The sequence below is a fragment of the Rhinoderma darwinii genome, chromosome 1, assembly GCF_050947455.1.
Source record: "Rhinoderma darwinii isolate aRhiDar2 chromosome 1, aRhiDar2.hap1, whole genome shotgun sequence".
Taxonomy (NCBI): domain Eukaryota; kingdom Metazoa; phylum Chordata; class Amphibia; order Anura; family Rhinodermatidae; genus Rhinoderma; species Rhinoderma darwinii.
This window is the reverse complement of record NC_134687.1, coordinates 422,116,803-422,133,613: the sequence shown is the minus strand read 5'-3', so window position 1 is coordinate 422,133,613 and position 16,811 is coordinate 422,116,803. Positions and strand designations below refer to the sequence as shown.

The 16,811-nt window shown below is 35.9% G+C and overlaps 1 protein-coding gene across 2 annotated transcripts in view; it reads right to left on the bottom strand.

The window, feature by feature from the left end:
• Positions 1–536: 536 nt before the first annotated feature.
• The window catches only part of SF3A1 (splicing factor 3a subunit 1), a 52,726-nt gene continuing 36,451 nt past the window's right edge, over positions 537–16,811 (bottom strand). For both annotated transcript variants that reach the window (XM_075829606.1, XM_075829614.1), the window contains exon 16: positions 537–1,143. In XM_075829606.1, coding sequence (XP_075685721.1) covers positions 1,042–1,143 — 102 coding nt within the window. In that variant the 3' untranslated portion in view covers positions 537–1,041. The remainder of the gene's footprint in view (positions 1,144–16,811) is intronic.

The window sequence follows — 16,811 nt, the reverse complement described above, 5'->3', positions numbered from 1 at the left end:
ACCACTTAATCGACGGAAAAATAAAAAAAGTTATGGCTCAGAATTTGGCGACAAAATAAATGCTCTTTTTTTACACACTTTAGGTTACTTGTAAAAGTAGTAAAATTTAGAAAAAACTATATATATTTGGTATCGCGGTAATCGTATTGACCCACAGAATAAAGTTAACATGTTGTTTTAATTGCACAGTGAATTCCGTAAAAACGGCACACAAAAAACAAATGGAGGAATCGCTGTTTTTTTCATTAAACACCACGAATAATTTTTTTCCCGTTTCCTAGTACATTATATGGCACAATCAATAGTGCTACGAAAAACTACAACTCGTCGTATAGTATAGGACTATAAATGAAAATTTGAAAAAGGGCTGCGGCGGGAAGGAGTTAAAGGCAAAGAAAATTACATTGCTCAAAATCAGTACAAGATAAGGAATGCATTTCTATTTATCAACTTTTTATGTACAGTAGATTTAAATATTGTTCAAAAGCAGTGTTTTTGGTATTTTGAATTTGCAATATAAAATATGAGACAGAGACTTTTACAATTTCCTAAAATCTTTATTAATACAAATGCTGATCAGTGACTTTCACATCAACCACACATTCTCCGCTTACAAAGGCCAGCCGTAGGGTTAGGGTAACGTCATGCTCAGTAATGGCCATAATGAGCTATTCGCTCATACAATACATTAAAACTACTTTATGTAGACGAAGGTTGGGGCGACTTTGGCCGCAACACGTGTCGTGCAGCCAAAGATCTCTGTATGCCCCTGCGTGCATCTCACGTAACTAAAGTGAATGTGGCCACGTTGCGACCAGTCGGTTGCTGCGACTGTCAGGTTGTGGTCACAGCACGACCGCATTTACTTTGTGTGCTGTGCTCACAGCAATCTTTGGCTGCACGACCAGTGTTGCCACCCATATCGCCCTAGCCTAAGTGTGCATACTACTAACATGAACTTAATAGCACAACCTGTGTATTTTGTGTTGTAGAGAACAGACAATGGCCGAAATATAACCAAATCAAAGTAGATATTAGATCTTATTTCTTTCTGCCTCCTCTCTCTTTCAAAGCCAAGTGGATTGTCGCTCCATTCTGCATGTTGTAGTAAGCAAGCGAGTTAGAGTCCTTAATAAAGATACCCTGCAGAAGAGCAAAAGGAAACTATTAGTAAATCGGACATAACCTATTCCATTTCAAGCAGATCAAATGACAACTATTCCAACTTTTGAATCTTGTGTACATATTCAAGAGAACCTTTCACCTCCCCATACATGTCCAGCATGTAATAGTCAGGGCTGCACAAACCCTGGGGCACTTTACATTTTTTTTCCTACCCTCCTCCGTTATTTAAATATCGGGTGCCAAGTAGAACGGCACCAATATCTAAATAACCCCCTGAACTGTCAATGGGGCGTGTAATGGCAAGGGGGCGTGTTACTATGGCTGTGACACTGTCCAATCAGATATGGATAGTGCCACAGCAAGAGCAGACAAGGACAAGACTGTGAACTCTTCTCTCTCCAGCTCTTGCTGTGGCACTGTCCATATCTGATTGGACAGTGTCACAGCCATAGTAACACGCCCCCTTGCCAGTACACGCCACATTGACAGTTCAGGGGGTTATTTAAATATCGGGCCCCAAATATAAAACGGCACCGATATCTAAATAACGGAGGAGTAAAGCGCCACAGGGTTTGTGCAGCTCTGTCCATTACATGCTGCACTCAGCTGCACATGTATGGGCAGGTGGAAGGTTCTCTTTAAAACCAGTCAAACAAATAAAGTTTGCATGAATAAAAAAAAATATATATATAGAAAGGACACGTATCTTAAACAGCATCTCACAAATAAAAGGCTGTACTTTGTAAGTAACAATTTAGTTAAAGCATACTTAACTTTTCCCAATAAGCCATCATATGTGTTTATATGAGGAATAACACTCTGGCCATTATATGTGTTTATATGAGGAATAACACTCTCTGGCCATTATATGTGTTTATATGAGGAATAACACTCTCTGGCCATTATATGTGTTTATATGAGGAATAACACTCTGGCCATTATATGTGTTTATATGAGGAATAACACTCTCTGGCCATTATATGTGTTTATATGAGGAATAACACTCTCTGCCCATTATATGTGTTTATATGAGGAATAACACTCTCTGGCCATTATATGTGTTTATATGAGGAATAACACTCTCTGGCCATTATATGTGTTTATATGAGGAATAACACTCTCTGGCCATTATATGTGTTTATATGAGGAATAACACTCTCTGGCATTATATGTGTTTATATGAGGAATAACATTCTCTGGCCATTATATGTGTTTATATGAGGAATAACTCTCTGCCCATTATATGTGTTTATATGAGGAATAACACTCTCTGGCCATTATATGTGTTTATATGAGGAATAACACTCTCTGGCCATTATATGTGTTTATATGAGGAATAACACTCTCTGGCCATTATATGTGTTTATATGAGGAATAACACTCTGGCCATTATATGTGTTTATACGAGGAATAACACTCTCTGGCCATTATATGTGTTTATATGAGGAATAACACTCTCTGCCCATTATATGTGTTTATATGAGGAATAACACTCTCTGGCCATTATATGTGTTTATATGAGGAATAACACTCTCTGGCCATTATATGTGTTTATATGAGGAATAACACTCTCTGGCCATTATATGTGTTTATATGAGGAATAACACTCTCTGGCATTATATGTGTTTATATGAGGAATAACATTCTCTGGCCATTATATGTGTTTATATGAGGAATAACTCTCTGCCCATTATATGTGTTTATATGAGGAATAACACTCTCTGGCCATTATATGTGTTTATATGAGGAATAACACTCTCTGGCCATTATATGTGTTTATATGAGGAATAACACTCTCTGGCCATTATATGTGTTTATATGAGGAATAACACTCTCTGGCCATTATATGTGTTTATATGAGGAATAACACTCTCTGCCATTATATGTGTTTATATGAGGAATAACACTCTCTGCCATTATATGTGTTTATATGAGGAATAACACTCTCTGCCCATTATATGTGTTTATATGAGGAATAACACTCTCTGGCCATTATATGTGTTTATATGAGGAATAACACTCTCTGGCCATTATACGAGGAATAACACTCTCTGGCCATTATATGTGTTTATACGAGGAATAACACTCTCTGGCCATTATATGTGTTTATATGAGGAATAACACTCTCTGCCCATTATATGTGTTTGTTTATATGAGGAATAACACTCTCTGGCCATTATATGTGTTTATATGAGGAATAACACTCTCTGCCCATTATATGTGTTTATATGAGGAATAACACTCTCTGCCCATTATATGTGTTTATATGAGGAATAACACTCTCTGGCCATTATATGTGTTTATACGAGGAATAACACTCTCTGGCCATTATATGTGTTTATATGAGGAATAACACTCTCTGGCCATTATATGTGTTTATATGAGGAATAACACTCTCTGGCATTATATGTGTTTATATGAGGAATAACACTCTCTGGCCATTATATGTGTTTATATGAGGAATAACACTCTCTGCCATTATATGTGTTTATATGAGGAATAACACTCTGGCCATTATATGTGTTTATATGAGGAATAACACTCTCTGGCCATTATATGAGGAATAACTCTCTGGCCATTATATGTGTTTATATGAGGAATAACACTCTCTGGCCATTATATGTGTTTATATGAGGAATAACACTCTCTGGCCATTATATGTGTTTATATGAGGAATAACACTCTCTGGCCATTATATGTGTTTATATGAGGAATAACACTCTCTGGCCATTATATGTGTTTATATGAGGAATAACACTCTCTGGCCATTATATGTGTTTATACGAGGAATAACACTCTCTGGCCATTATATGTGTTTATATGAGGAATAACACTCTCTGGCCATTATATGTGTTTATATGAGGAATAACACTCTGGCCATTATATGTGTTTATATGAGGAACAACACTCTCTGGCCATTATATGTGTTTATATGAGGAATAACACTCTGGCCATTATATGTGTTTATATGAGGAATAACACTCTCTGGCCATTATATGTGTTTATATGAGGAACAACACTCTGCCATTATATGTGTTTATATGAGGAATAACACTCTCTGGCCATTATATGTGTTTATATGAGGAATAACACTCTCTGCCCATTATATATGTGTTTATATGAGGAATAACTCTCTGGCCATTATATGTGTTTATATGAGGAATAACACTCTCTGGCATTATATGTGTTTATATGAGGAATAACACTCTCTGGCCATTATATGTGTTTATATGAGGAATAACACTCTCTGGCCATTATATGTGTTTATATGAGGAATAACACTCTCTGGCCATTATATGTGTTTATATGAGGAATAACACTCTCTGCCCATTATATATGTGTTTATATGAGGAATAACTCTCTGGCCATTATATGTGTTTATATGAGGAATAACACTCTGGCCATTATATGTGTTTATATGAGGAATAACACTCTCTGGCATTATATGTGTTTATATGAGGAATAACACTCTCTGGCCATTATATGTGTTTATATGAGGAATAACACTCTGGCCATTATATGTGTTTATATGAGGAATAACACTCTGCCCATTATATGTGTTTATATGAGGAATAACACTCTCTGCCCATTATATGAGGAATAACACTCTCTGGCCATTATATGTGTTTATATGAGGAATAACACTCTCTGCCCATTATATGTGTTTATATGAGGAATAACACTCTCTGGCCATTATATGTGTTTATATGAGGAATAACACTCTCTGGCCATTATATGTGTTTATATGAGGAATAACACTCTCTGGCCATTATATGTGTTTATATGAGGAATAACACTCTCTGGCCATTATATGTGTTTATATGAGGAATAACACTCTGGCCATTATATGTCTTTATATGAGGAATAACACTCTGGCCATTATATGTGTTTATATGCGGAATAACTCTCTGGCCATTATATGTGTTTATATGAGGAATAACACTCTCTGGCCATTATATGTGTTTATATGAGGAATAACACTCTCTGGCCATTATATGTGTTTATATGAGGAATAACACTCTCTGCCCATTATATGTGTTTATACGAGGAATAACACTCTCTGCCCATTATATGTGTTTATATGAGGAATAACACTCTCTGGCCATTATATGTGTTTATATGAGGAATAACACTCTCTGGCCATTATATGTGTTTATATGAGGAATAACACTCTCTGGCCATTATATGTGTTTATACGAGGAATAACACTCTCTGGCCATTATATGTGTTTATATGAGGAATAACACTCTCTGGCCATTATATGTGTTTATATGAGGAACAACACTCTCTGGCCATTATATGTGTTTATATGAGGAATAACACTCTCTGCCCATTATATATGTGTTTATATGAGGAATAACACTCTCTGGCCATTATATGTGTTTATACGAGGAATAACACTCTCTGCCCATTATATGTGTTTATATGAGGAATAACACTCTCTGCCCATTATATGTGTTTATATGAGGAATAACACTCTCTGGCCATTATATGTGTTTATATGAGGAATAACACTCTCTGGTCATTATATGAGGAATAACACTCTCTGCCCATTATATATGTGTTTATATGAGGAATAACACTCTCTGGCCATTATATGTGTTTATACGAGGAATAACACTCTCTGCCCATTATATGTGTTTATATGAGGAATAACACTCTCTGGCCATTATATGTGTTTATATGAGGAATAACACTCTCTGGTCATTATATGAGGAATAACACTCTCTGCCATTATATGTGTTTATATGAGGAATAACACTCTCTGGTCATTATATGAGGAATAACACTCTCTGGCCATTATATGTGTTTATACGAGGAATAACACTCTCTGGCCATTATATGTGTTTATATGAGGAATAACACTCTCTGGCCATTATATGAGGAATAACACTCTCTGGCCATTATATGTGTTTATATGAGGAATAACACTCTGCCCATTATATGTGTTTATATGAGGAATAACACTCTCTGGCCATTATATGTGTTTATATGAGGAATAACACTCTCTGGCCATTATATGTGTTTATATGAGGAATAACACTCTCTGGCCATTATATGTGTTTATATGAGGAATAACACTCTCTGGCCATTATATGTGTTTATATGAGGAATAACACTCTGCCCATTATATGTGTTTATATGAGGAATAACACTCTCTGGCCATTATATGTGTTTATATGAGGAATAACACTCTCTGGCCATTATATGTGTTTATATGAGGAATAACACTCTCTGGCCATTATATGTGTTTATATGAGGAATAACACTCTGGCCATTATATGTGTTTATATGAGGAATAACACTCTCTGGCCATTATATGTGTTTATATGAGGAATAACACTCTCTGGCCATTATATGAGGAATAACACTCTCTGGCCATTATATGTGTTTATACGAGGAATAACACTCTCTGGCCATTATATGTGTTTATATGAGGAATAACACTCTCTGGCCATTATATGTGTTTATATGAGGAACAACACTCTCTGGCCATTATATGTGTTTATATGAGGAATAACACTCTCTGCCCATTATATATGTGTTTATATGAGGAATAACACTCTCTGGCCATTATATGTGTTTATACGAGGAATAACACTCTCTGCCCATTATATGTGTTTATATGAGGAATAACACTCTCTGCCATTATATGTGTTTATATGAGGAATAACACTCTCTGGTCATTATATGAGGAATAACACTCTCTGGCCATTATATGTGTTTATACGAGGAATAACACTCTCTGGCCATTATATGTGTTTATATGAGGAATAACACTCTCTGGCCATTATATGAGGAATAACACTCTCTGGCCATTATATGTGTTTATATGAGGAATAACACTCTCTGGCCATTATATGTGTTTATATGAGGAATAACACTCTCTGGCCATTATATGTGTTTATATGAGGAATAACACTCTCTGGCCATTATATGTGTTTATATGAGGAATAACACTCTCTGGCCATTATATGTGTTTATATGAGGAATAACACTCTCTGGCCATTATATGTGTTTATATGAGGAATAACACTCTCTGGCCATTATATGTGTTTATATGAGGAATAACACTCTGGCCATTATATGTGTTTATACGAGGAATAACACTCTCTGGCCATTATATGTGTTTATATGAGGAATAACACTCTCTGGCCATTATATGTGTTTATATGAGGAATAACACTCTCTGGCCATTATATGTGTTTATATGAGGAATAACACTCTCTGGCATTATATGTGTTTATATGAGGAATAACACTCTCTGGCCATTATATGTGTTTATATGAGGAATAACTCTCTCTGCCCATTATATGTGTTTATATGAGGAATAACACTCTCTGGCCATTATATGTGTTTATATGAGGAATAACACTCTCTGCCCATTATATGTGTTTATATGAGGAATAACACTCTCTGGCATTATATGTGTTTATATGAGGAATAACACTCTCTGGCCATTATATGTGTTTATATGAGGAATAACTCTCTGGCCATTATATGAGGAATAACATTCTCTGGCCATTATATGTGTTTATACGAGGAATAACACTCTGGCCATTATATGTGTTTATACGAGGAATAACACTCTCTGGCCATTATATGTGTTTATATGAGGAATAACACTCTCTGCCATTATATGTGTTTATATGAGGAATAACACTCTCTGGCCATTATATGTGTTTATATGAGGAACAACACTCTCTGGCCATTATATGTGTTTATATGAGGAATAACACTCTCTGGCCATTATATGTGTTTATATGAGGAATAACACTCTCTGGCCATTATATGTGTTTATATGAGGAATAACACTCTCTGGCCATTATATGTGTTTATATGAGGAACAACACTCTCTGGCCATTATATGTGTTTATATGAGGAATAACTCTCTGGCCATTATATGAGGAATAACACTCTCTGGCCATTATATGTGTTTATATGAGGAGTAACACTCTGGCCATTATATGTGTTTATATGAGGAATAACACTCTCTGGCCATTATATGTGTTTATATGAGGAACAACACTCTCTGGCCATTATATGTGTTTATATGAGGAATAACACTCTCTGGCCATTATATGAGGAATAACACTCTCTGCCCATTATATGTGTTTATATGAGGAATAACACTCTCTGCCCATTATATGTGTTTATACGAGGAATAACACTCTCTGGCCATTATATGTGTTTATATGAGGAATAACACTCTCTGGCCATTATATGTGTTTATACGAGGAATAACACTCTCTGGCCATTATATGTGTTTATATGAGGAATAACACTCTCTGGCCATTATATGTGTTTATATGAGGAATAACACTCTCTGGCCATTATATGTGTTTATATGAGGAATAACACTCTCTGCCCATTATATGTGTTTATATGAGGAATAACACTCTGGCCATTATATGTGTTTATATGAGGAATAACACTCTCTGGCCATTATATGTGTTTATATGAGGAATAACACTCTCTGGCCATTATATGTGTTTATATGAGGAATAACACTCTCTGGCCATTATATGAGGAATAACACTCTCTGGCCATTATATGTGTTTATATGAGGAATAACACTCTCTGGCCATTATATGTGTTTATATGAGGAATAACACTCTGGCCATTATATGTGTTTATATGAGGAATAACACTCTCTGGCCATTATATGTGTTTATATGAGGAATAACACTCTGGCCATTATATGTGTTTATATGAGGAATAACACACTCTGGCCATTATATGTGTTTATATGAGGAACAACACTCTCTGGCCATTATATGTGTTTATATGAGGAATAACACTCTCTGCCCATTATATGTGTTTATATGAGGAATAACACTCTCTGGCCATTATATGTGTTTATACGAGGAATAACTCTCTGGTCATTATATGAGGAATAACACTCTCTGGCCATTATATGTGTTTATACGAGGAATAACACTCTCTGGCCATTATATGTGTTTATATGAGGAATAACACTCTCTGGCCATTATATGAGGAATAACACTCTCTGGCCATTATATGTGTTTATATGAGGAATAACACTCTGCCCATTATATGTGTTTATATGAGGAATAACACTCTCTGGCCATTATATGTGTTTATATGAGGAATAACACTCTCTGGCCATTATATGTGTTTATATGAGGAATAACACTCTCTGGCCATTATATGTGTTTATATGAGGAATAACACTCTCTGGCCATTATATGTGTTTATATGAGGAATAACACTCTGCCCATTATATGTGTTTATATGAGGAATAACACTCTCTGGCCATTATATGTGTTTATATGAGGAATAACACTCTCTGGCCATTATATGTGTTTATATGAGGAATAACACTCTCTGGCCATTATATGTGTTTATATGAGGAATAACACTCTGGCCATTATATGTGTTTATATGAGGAATAACACTCTCTGGCCATTATATGTGTTTATATGAGGAATAACACTCTCTGGCCATTATATGAGGAATAACACTCTCTGGCCATTATATGTGTTTATACGAGGAATAACACTCTCTGGCCATTATATGTGTTTATATGAGGAATAACACTCTCTGGCCATTATATGTGTTTATATGAGGAACAACACTCTCTGGCCATTATATGTGTTTATATGAGGAATAACACTCTCTGCCCATTATATATGTGTTTATATGAGGAATAACACTCTCTGGCCATTATATGTGTTTATACGAGGAATAACACTCTCTGCCCATTATATGTGTTTATATGAGGAATAACACTCTCTGCCATTATATGTGTTTATATGAGGAATAACACTCTCTGGCCATTATATGTGTTTATATGAGGAATAACACTCTCTGGCCATTATATGAGGAATAACACTCTCTGGCCATTATATGTGTTTATATGAGGAATAACACTCTCTGGCCATTATATGTGTTTATATGAGGAATAACACTCTCTGGTCATTATATGAGGAATAACACTCTCTGGCCATTATATGTGTTTATACGAGGAATAACACTCTCTGGCCATTATATGTGTTTATATGAGGAATAACACTCTCTGGCCATTATATGAGGAATAACACTCTCTGGCCATTATATGTGTTTATATGAGGAATAACACTCTCTGGCCATTATATGTGTTTATATGAGGAATAACACTCTCTGGCCATTATATGTGTTTATATGAGGAATAACACTCTCTGGCCATTATATGTGTTTATATGAGGAATAACACTCTCTGGCCATTATATGTGTTTATATGAGGAATAACACTCTCTGGCCATTATATGTGTTTATATGAGGAATAACACTCTCTGGCCATTATATGTGTTTATATGAGGAATAACACTCTGGCCATTATATGTGTTTATACGAGGAATAACACTCTCTGGCCATTATATGTGTTTATATGAGGAATAACACTCTCTGGCCATTATATGTGTTTATATGAGGAATAACACTCTCTGGCCATTATATGTGTTTATATGAGGAATAACACTCTCTGGCATTATATGTGTTTATATGAGGAATAACACTCTCTGGCCATTATATGTGTTTATATGAGGAATAACTCTCTCTGCCCATTATATGTGTTTATATGAGGAATAACACTCTCTGGCCATTATATGTGTTTATATGAGGAATAACACTCTCTGCCCATTATATGTGTTTATATGAGGAATAACACTCTCTGGCATTATATGTGTTTATATGAGGAATAACACTCTCTGGCCATTATATGTGTTTATATGAGGAATAACTCTCTGGCCATTATATGAGGAATAACATTCTCTGGCCATTATATGTGTTTATACGAGGAATAACACTCTGGCCATTATATGTGTTTATACGAGGAATAACACTCTCTGGCCATTATATGTGTTTATATGAGGAATAACACTCTCTGCCATTATATGTGTTTATATGAGGAATAACACTCTCTGGCCATTATATGTGTTTATATGAGGAACAACACTCTCTGGCCATTATATGTGTTTATATGAGGAATAACACTCTCTGGCCATTATATGTGTTTATATGAGGAATAACACTCTCTGGCCATTATATGTGTTTATATGAGGAATAACACTCTCTGGCCATTATATGTGTTTATATGAGGAACAACACTCTCTGGCCATTATATGTGTTTATATGAGGAATAACTCTCTGGCCATTATATGAGGAATAACACTCTCTGGCCATTATATGTGTTTATATGAGGAGTAACACTCTGGCCATTATATGTGTTTATATGAGGAATAACACTCTCTGGCCATTATATGTGTTTATATGAGGAACAACACTCTCTGGCCATTATATGTGTTTATATGAGGAATAACACTCTCTGGCCATTATATGAGGAATAACACTCTCTGCCCATTATATGTGTTTATATGAGGAATAACACTCTCTGCCCATTATATGTGTTTATACGAGGAATAACACTCTCTGGCCATTATATGTGTTTATATGAGGAATAACACTCTCTGGCCATTATATGTGTTTATACGAGGAATAACACTCTCTGGCCATTATATGTGTTTATATGAGGAATAACACTCTCTGGCCATTATATGTGTTTATATGAGGAATAACACTCTCTGGCCATTATATGTGTTTATATGAGGAATAACACTCTCTGCCCATTATATGTGTTTATATGAGGAATAACACTCTGGCCATTATATGTGTTTATATGAGGAATAACACTCTCTGGCCATTATATGTGTTTATATGAGGAATAACACTCTCTGGCCATTATATGTGTTTATATGAGGAATAACACTCTCTGGCCATTATATGAGGAATAACACTCTCTGGCCATTATATGTGTTTATATGAGGAATAACACTCTCTGGCCATTATATGTGTTTATATGAGGAATAACACTCTGGCCATTATATGTGTTTATATGAGGAATAACACTCTCTGGCCATTATATGTGTTTATATGAGGAATAACACTCTGGCCATTATATGTGTTTATATGAGGAATAACACACTCTGGCCATTATATGTGTTTATATGAGGAACAACACTCTCTGGCCATTATATGTGTTTATATGAGGAATAACACTCTCTGCCCATTATATGTGTTTATATGAGGAATAACACTCTCTGGCCATTATATGTGTTTATACGAGGAATAACTCTCTGGTCATTATATGAGGAATAACACTCTCTGGCCATTATATGTGTTTATACGAGGAATAAGGGTATGTTCACACGCTGAGAGGCAGTTACGTGTGAAAAGACAGACTGTTAACAGCTGCCTCGTTTCACACGTAAAAGCTCCTCCTCGTAATTTACGAGGCATCTGAGACGCTCGTAAACCTTGAGCCGTGCTTCATTGATTTCAATGAAGAACGGCTCAAATTACGTGGCAAAGAAGTGCCCTGCACTTCTTTGCCGAGGCAGTAAATTTACGGGTCGTCGTTTGACAGCTGTCAAACGACGACTCGTAAATAACAGGTCGTCTGCACAGTACGTCGGCAAACCCATTCAAATGAATGGGCAGATGTTTGCCGACGTATTGTAGCCATATTTTCAGACGTAAAACGAGGCATAATACGCCTCGTATACGTCTGAAATTTGGCCGTGTGAACATACCCTAACACTCTCTGGCCATTATATGTGTTTATATGAGGAATAACACTCTCTGGCCATTATATGAGGAATAACACTCTCTGCCCATTATATGTGTTTATATGAGGAATAACACTCTGCCCATTATATGTGTTTATATGAGGAACAACACTCTGCCCATTATATGTGTTTATATGAGGAATAACACTCTCTGGCCATTATATGTGTTTATATGAGGAACAACACTCTCTGGCCATTATATGTGTTTATATGAGGAATAACACTCTGGCCATTATATGTGTTTATATGAGGAATAACACTCTGGCCATTATATGTGTTTATATGAGGAATAACACTCTCTGGCCATTATATGTGTTTATATGAGGAATAACACTCTGGCCATTATATGTGTTTATACGAGGAATAACACTCTCTGGCCATTATATGTGTTTATATGAGGAATAACACTCTCTGGCCATTATATGTGTTTATATGAGGAATAACACTGGCCATTATATGTGTTTATACGAGGAATAACACTCTCTGGCCATTATATGTGTTTATATGAGGAATAACACTCTCTGGCCATTATATGTGTTTGTTTATATGAGGAATAACACTCTCTGGCCATTATATGTGTTTATATGAGGAACAACACTCTCTGGCCATTATATGTGTTTATATGAGGAATAACACTCTGGCCATTATATGTGTTTATATGAGGAATAACACTCTGGCCATTATATGTGTTTATATGAGGAATAACACTCTCTGGCCATTATATGTGTTTATATGAGGAATAACACTCTGGCCATTATATGTGTTTATACGAGGAATAACACTCTCTGGCCATTATATGTGTTTATATGAGGAATAACACTCTCTGGCCATTATATGTGTTTATATGAGGAATAACACTGGCCATTATATGTGTTTATACGAGGAATAACACTCTCTGGCCATTATATGTGTTTATATGAGGAATAACACTCTCTGGCCATTATATGTGTTTATATGAGGAATAACTCTCTGGCCATTATATGAGGAATAACATTCTCTGGCCATTATATGTGTTTATATGAGGAATAACACTCTGGCCATTATATGTGTTTATACGAGGAATAACACTCTCTGGCCATTATATGTGTTTATATGAGGAACAACACTCTCTGGCCATTATATGTGTTTATATGAGGAATAACACTCTCTGGCCATTATATGTGTTTATATGAGGAATAACACTCTCTGGCCATTATATGTGTTTATATGAGGAATAACACTCTCTGGCCATTATATGTGTTTATATGAGGAATAACACTCTCTGGCCATTATATGTGTTTATATGAGGAATAACTCTCTGGCCATTATATGTGTTTATATGAGGAATAACACTCTGGCCATTATATGTGTTTATATGAGGAATAACACTCTCTGGCCATTATATGTGTTTATATGAGGAATAACACTCTCTGGCCATTATATGTGTTTATATGAGGAATAACACTCTCTGGCATTATATGTGTTTATACGAGGAACAACACTCTCTGGCCATTATATGTGTTTATATGAGGAATAACACTCTCTGGCCATTATATGAGGAATAACACTCTGGCCATTATATGTGTTTATATGAGGAATAACACTCTCTGGCCATTATATGTGTTTATATGAGGAATAACACTCTCTGGCCATTATATGTGTTTATATGAGGAACAACACTCTCTGGCCATTATATGTGTTTATATGAGGAATAACACTCTCTGGCCATTATGTGTGTTTATACGAGGAATAACACTCTCTGGCCATTATATGAGGAATAACACTCTCTGGCCATTATATGTGTTTATATGAGGAACAACACTCTCTGGCCATTATATGTGTTTATATGAGGAATAACACTCTCTGGCCATTATATGTGTTTATATGAGGAACAACACTCTCTGGCCATTATATGTGTTTATATGAGGAATAACACTCTGGCCATTATATGAGGAATAACACTCTCTGGCCATTATATGTGTTTATATGAGGAATAACACTCTCTGGCCATTATATGTGTTTATATGAGGAACAACACTCTCTGGCCATTATATGTGTTTATATGAGGAATAACACTCTCTGGCCATTATATGTGTTTATATGAGGAACAACACTCTCTGGCCATTATATGTGTTTATATGAGGAATAACACTCTCTGGCCATTATATGTGTTTATACGAGGAATAACACTCTCTGGCCATTATATGTGTTTATATGAGGAATAACACTCTCTGGCCATTATATGTGTTTATACGAGGAATAACACTCTCTGGCCATTATATGTGTTTATACGAGGAATAACACTCTCTGGCCATTATATGTGTTTATACGAGGAATAACACTCTCTGGCCATTATATGAGGAATAACACTCTCTGGCCATTATATGTGTTTATACGAGGAATAACACTCTCTGGCCATTATATGTGTTTATACGAGGAATAACACTCTCTGGCCATTATATGAGGAATAACACTCTCTGCCCATTATATGTGTTTATATGAGGAATAACACTCTCTGCCCATTATATGTGTTTATACGAGGAATAACACTCTCTGGCCATTATATGTGTTTATATGAGGAATAACACTCTCTGGCCATTATATGTGTTTATACGAGGAATAACACTCTCTGGCCATTATATGTGTTTATATGAGGAATAACACTCTCTGGCCATTATATGTGTTTATATGAGGAATAACACTCTCTGGCCATTATATGTGTTTATATGAGGAACAACACTCTGGCCATTATATGTGTTTATATGAGGAATAACACTCTCTGGCCATTATATGTGTTTATATGAGGAATAACACTCTCTGGCCATTATATGTGTTTATATGAGGAATAACACTCTCTGGCCATTATATGTGTTTATATGAGGAATAACACTCTCTGGCCATTATATGTGTTTATATGAGGAATAACACTCTGGCCATTATATGTGTTTATATGAGGAATAACTCTCTGGCCATTATATGTGTTTATATGAGGAATAACACTCTCTGGCCATTATATGTGTTTATATGAGGAATAACACTCTCTGGCCATTATATGTGTTTATATGAGGAATAACACTCTCTGGCCATTATATGAGGAATAACACTCTCTGGCCATTATATGTGTTTATATGAGGAATAACACTCTCTGGCCATTATATGTGTTTATATGAGGAATAACACTCTGGCCATTATATGTGTTTATATGAGGAATAACACACTCTGGCCATTATATGTGTTTATATGAGGAACAACACTCTCTGGCCATTATATGTGTTTATATGAGGAATAACACTCTCTGCCCATTATATGTGTTTATATGAGGAATAACACTCTCTGGCCATTATATGTGTTTATACGAGGAATAACTCTCTGGTCATTATATGAGGAATAACACTCTCTGGCCATTATATGTGTTTATACGAGGAATAAGGGTATGTTCACACGCTGAGAGGCAGTTACGTGTGAAAAGACAGACTGTTAACAGCTGCCTCGTTTCACACGTAAAAGCTCCTCCTCGTAATTTACGAGGCATCTGAGACGCTCGTAAACCTTGAGCCGTGCTTCATTGATTTCAATGAAGAACGGCTCAAATTACGTGGCAAAGAAGTGCCCTGCACTTCTTTGCCGAGGCAGTAAATTTACGGGTCGTCGTTTGACAGCTGTCAAACGACGACTCGTAAATAACAGGTCGTCTGCACAGTACGTCGGCAAACCCATTCAAATGAATGGGCAGATGTTTGCCGACGTATTGTAGCCATATTTTCAGACGTAAAACGAGGCATAATACGCCTCATATACGTCTGAAATTTGGCCGTGTGAACATACCCTAACACTCTCTGGCCATTATATGTGTTTATATGAGGAATAACACTCTCTGGCCATTATATGAGGAATAACACTCTCTGCCCATTATATGTGTTTATATGAGGAATAACACTCTGCCCATTATATGTGTTTATATGAGGAATAACACTCTCTGGCCATTATATGTGTTTATATGAGGAATAACACTCTCTGGCCATTATATGTGTTTATATGAGGAACAACACTCTCTGGCCATTATATGTGTTTATATGAGGA